This window comes from Penaeus monodon, chromosome 1, assembly GCF_015228065.2.
Source record: "Penaeus monodon isolate SGIC_2016 chromosome 1, NSTDA_Pmon_1, whole genome shotgun sequence".
Lineage (NCBI taxonomy): Eukaryota > Metazoa > Arthropoda > Malacostraca > Decapoda > Penaeidae > Penaeus > Penaeus monodon.
In genome coordinates this window covers 45,442,870-45,445,369 of record NC_051386.1, presented here as the reverse complement: position 1 = coordinate 45,445,369, position 2,500 = coordinate 45,442,870, and the positions used below count along the sequence as shown (strand labels likewise).

The 2,500-nt window shown below is 39.1% G+C and overlaps 1 protein-coding gene across 5 annotated transcripts in view; it reads left to right on the top strand.

Annotated features, from left to right (window-relative positions):
* Positions 1-246: 246 nt before the first annotated feature.
* Positions 247-2,500, top strand: part of LOC119572938 (blastula protease 10-like) — a 12,503-nt gene continuing 10,249 nt past the window's right edge. For all 5 annotated transcript variants that reach the window (XR_005228746.1, XR_005228745.1, XR_005228743.1 and 2 more), the window contains exon 1: positions 247-398. Coding sequence is in view for 2 of the 5 variants with exons in the window: in XM_037919904.1 (XP_037775832.1) it covers positions 336-398 (63 nt within the window). In the remaining 3 variants the exon portion in view is untranslated. The remainder of the gene's footprint in view (positions 399-2,500) is intronic.

Below are 2,500 nucleotides of genomic sequence, written 5' to 3'. Positions count from 1 at the left end.
CGGTCACATTTCAACTCATCTCGTCCTTGTTCAAGTACCTCAATCTTCAGAAAATTATTCAGTTATATAAAACAACTATCAGTATAGTCTGAAAGCAGGCGCATTGCCACTAGTTTAGCTTGCATCTCAAATTAATATAGTTTGTCCTCAATAAACGCACGTCATTTTCTTCCACTCGTGTTGCATGTAGGTGGCTCTTCAGTCAGATTTAAGAACCTATTTTTTCCAAGATATTAATCACTCCTTGTGACAGGAGCATTTCCGAGAGGAGTCTGCAGAAATTTATTTGAGATTATAAAGTTTATTTTAATTGTGTTTTAAAATCAGACATCACAATGGCAAACGAATTAATATGGATTCACCGCACAGTGAGAATGATGTTCCTCTGCTCGTTTTTGGTGAGTCTTCGTGACCGTGGGAACTGTCGTGAGCTGAGAATCACACATGAGTTCAAGAGATGAGTGAGTCAGTGATGAGAGCGAGAGTGGGGTCAGTTGTCCGATGTGAACATTACAAATGGGACGCAATGCAAAGGTTGACATTATTTTTGCAATATTTGTTATATTTGAAAATTCTGAAAGCATAAAAGATGATAGTAAATACATGAGGAATGACGCAAGAAGTCATATCTTGTTCATTTCCTTATTGTGATTAATGATAATTTATCAATGAAAGTGTACAGGTGTGTTTGCCGAGATGTGGAGGATAAAAATTGTTGAATTTGCGAAATATGGGGACACCTGCTTCTTTCTTACGGTAACGGTTTCAACCAGCCTCCTTTTAGAAATGAAATATATGCAAACGACAGAGCGAATAAACCCGAGAAACTCCTTTTCCATGCTCTTCCGTCGCAAATAAAAAAGATTGTTTGACACTCAAGTGCCGGAGAGCCCGAAATCTCATATTTTGATAATCGTCATTTGATATCCTTTCCTGCCCTGTAGTAAACAAAACACTGATGCGATTTTTTTATCTACATTTAATGTTATTAAATAATTTCTCTTGTAAATGAAGACCGCAGGGTTTTACAGTGATGAAAATGATTATGCCAATATCATAATTAAAGTGTAATGCAATAAAGATCTCGAATATGTACTATAACTCATACAACTATTACATAGCGCAAAGTGATGTGCTTTCCCCATATTACGAGCAAAAGCTGCATATTCGAGGGGAAATCTTACAAACCTCTGTTACTGACTCGTTTGCCATTATGAAAAATAAAAAAATGTACAGCACATGTGCATGATATTAGTGACGAAAGCCTATAGCATCACTGAAATATGGTTAACCAATCACATGCCATCGTGAGTGTGATGGATATATATGTATAGTGGGAAAATAAAACAAATGTAATACCTCTAGTTAAATGGCAGCAAGGTGCGATCCGCACCATTATCATGTTTTTGACAAAAATGCAGTCATTTCATTTTTAAGAGCACACGGTATTTTGCCCACATTGCAGTTTACCTTGCAAATACCATGAAGATCGACATGTGTGGTATTGTGGCCGATAGATGAAAATGACAAAGAAACTACGTAGAAGTTGCGTTTTCTCGACCAGCGACACAACGTGCCTGTGTAGTCGCAAGTGGGCAGAGTTTCCTTCCGCAGCCGTCACAGTTACATCCGAATCCCATGCTAAAGCATTATCAACCCTGACTGACTTCACTGGCAAACCCATTCCTCCCCAGCCTCATCCTTCCCTCAGTACTTGTATCGGAACTGTTTCCATCTCCCCGACAAACTGTCTTGTCTACGACAGGGATTGGTCAGATTGTGGAGAAGACATCCTTAGACCCGCAGCCCACAAGGGTCAGGGTAAATGAAAAGCGAACCAATTTTCTCTTTTATGATTTTGTTATGTGATTGTAATTGTGTATTACTATGGAAGTCTGCCAGGCGTGCGGTGGTGGGTGTGGCTGTGAGGGCTATGACAGAGGAGTAGAGAAGTTGGACTAGATCAACACAAAAGTGTACCTCATGATAGTAGTGCTTCAATGCCCCTTACACCTTCAGGAATTATGAGCAGGCACTACCAGACATTTCAAGTGATGGGGTACCCCCCCCCCCCACAAAAATTGAACCAGTTCAGCCGAAAAGCGAACCAAATGAAACTAATTGGAGATTGTTCAACACCACCCCAGGTATCACGACTGAGCATTGCCAGACGAATTCTGTGGCACCATGGAAGCACACTTCATACAAATTTCAAGAAGGCAAGAAGAACCTTATCCTCATTGCTGCTGTTAATGTGTACCAAATTTTAGTTGGGATCCAATGAATTCTTTAACTTTCATACGTTGTGGATATGAATTGTTCTGAAGTCTCCTTTATTGGTGGAAATATTCTAACGATCCTTTATATCAGAAATAAGTTGATTATACTTAATTTTCAGATTTAATTAGCTTCAGATTTTTTAAGTTAAAGTGGTCATTTCACCTGTATCTCCCAACTAACCGAGCCTCTGACATACATTTAGTGAATACATGTACTTAAA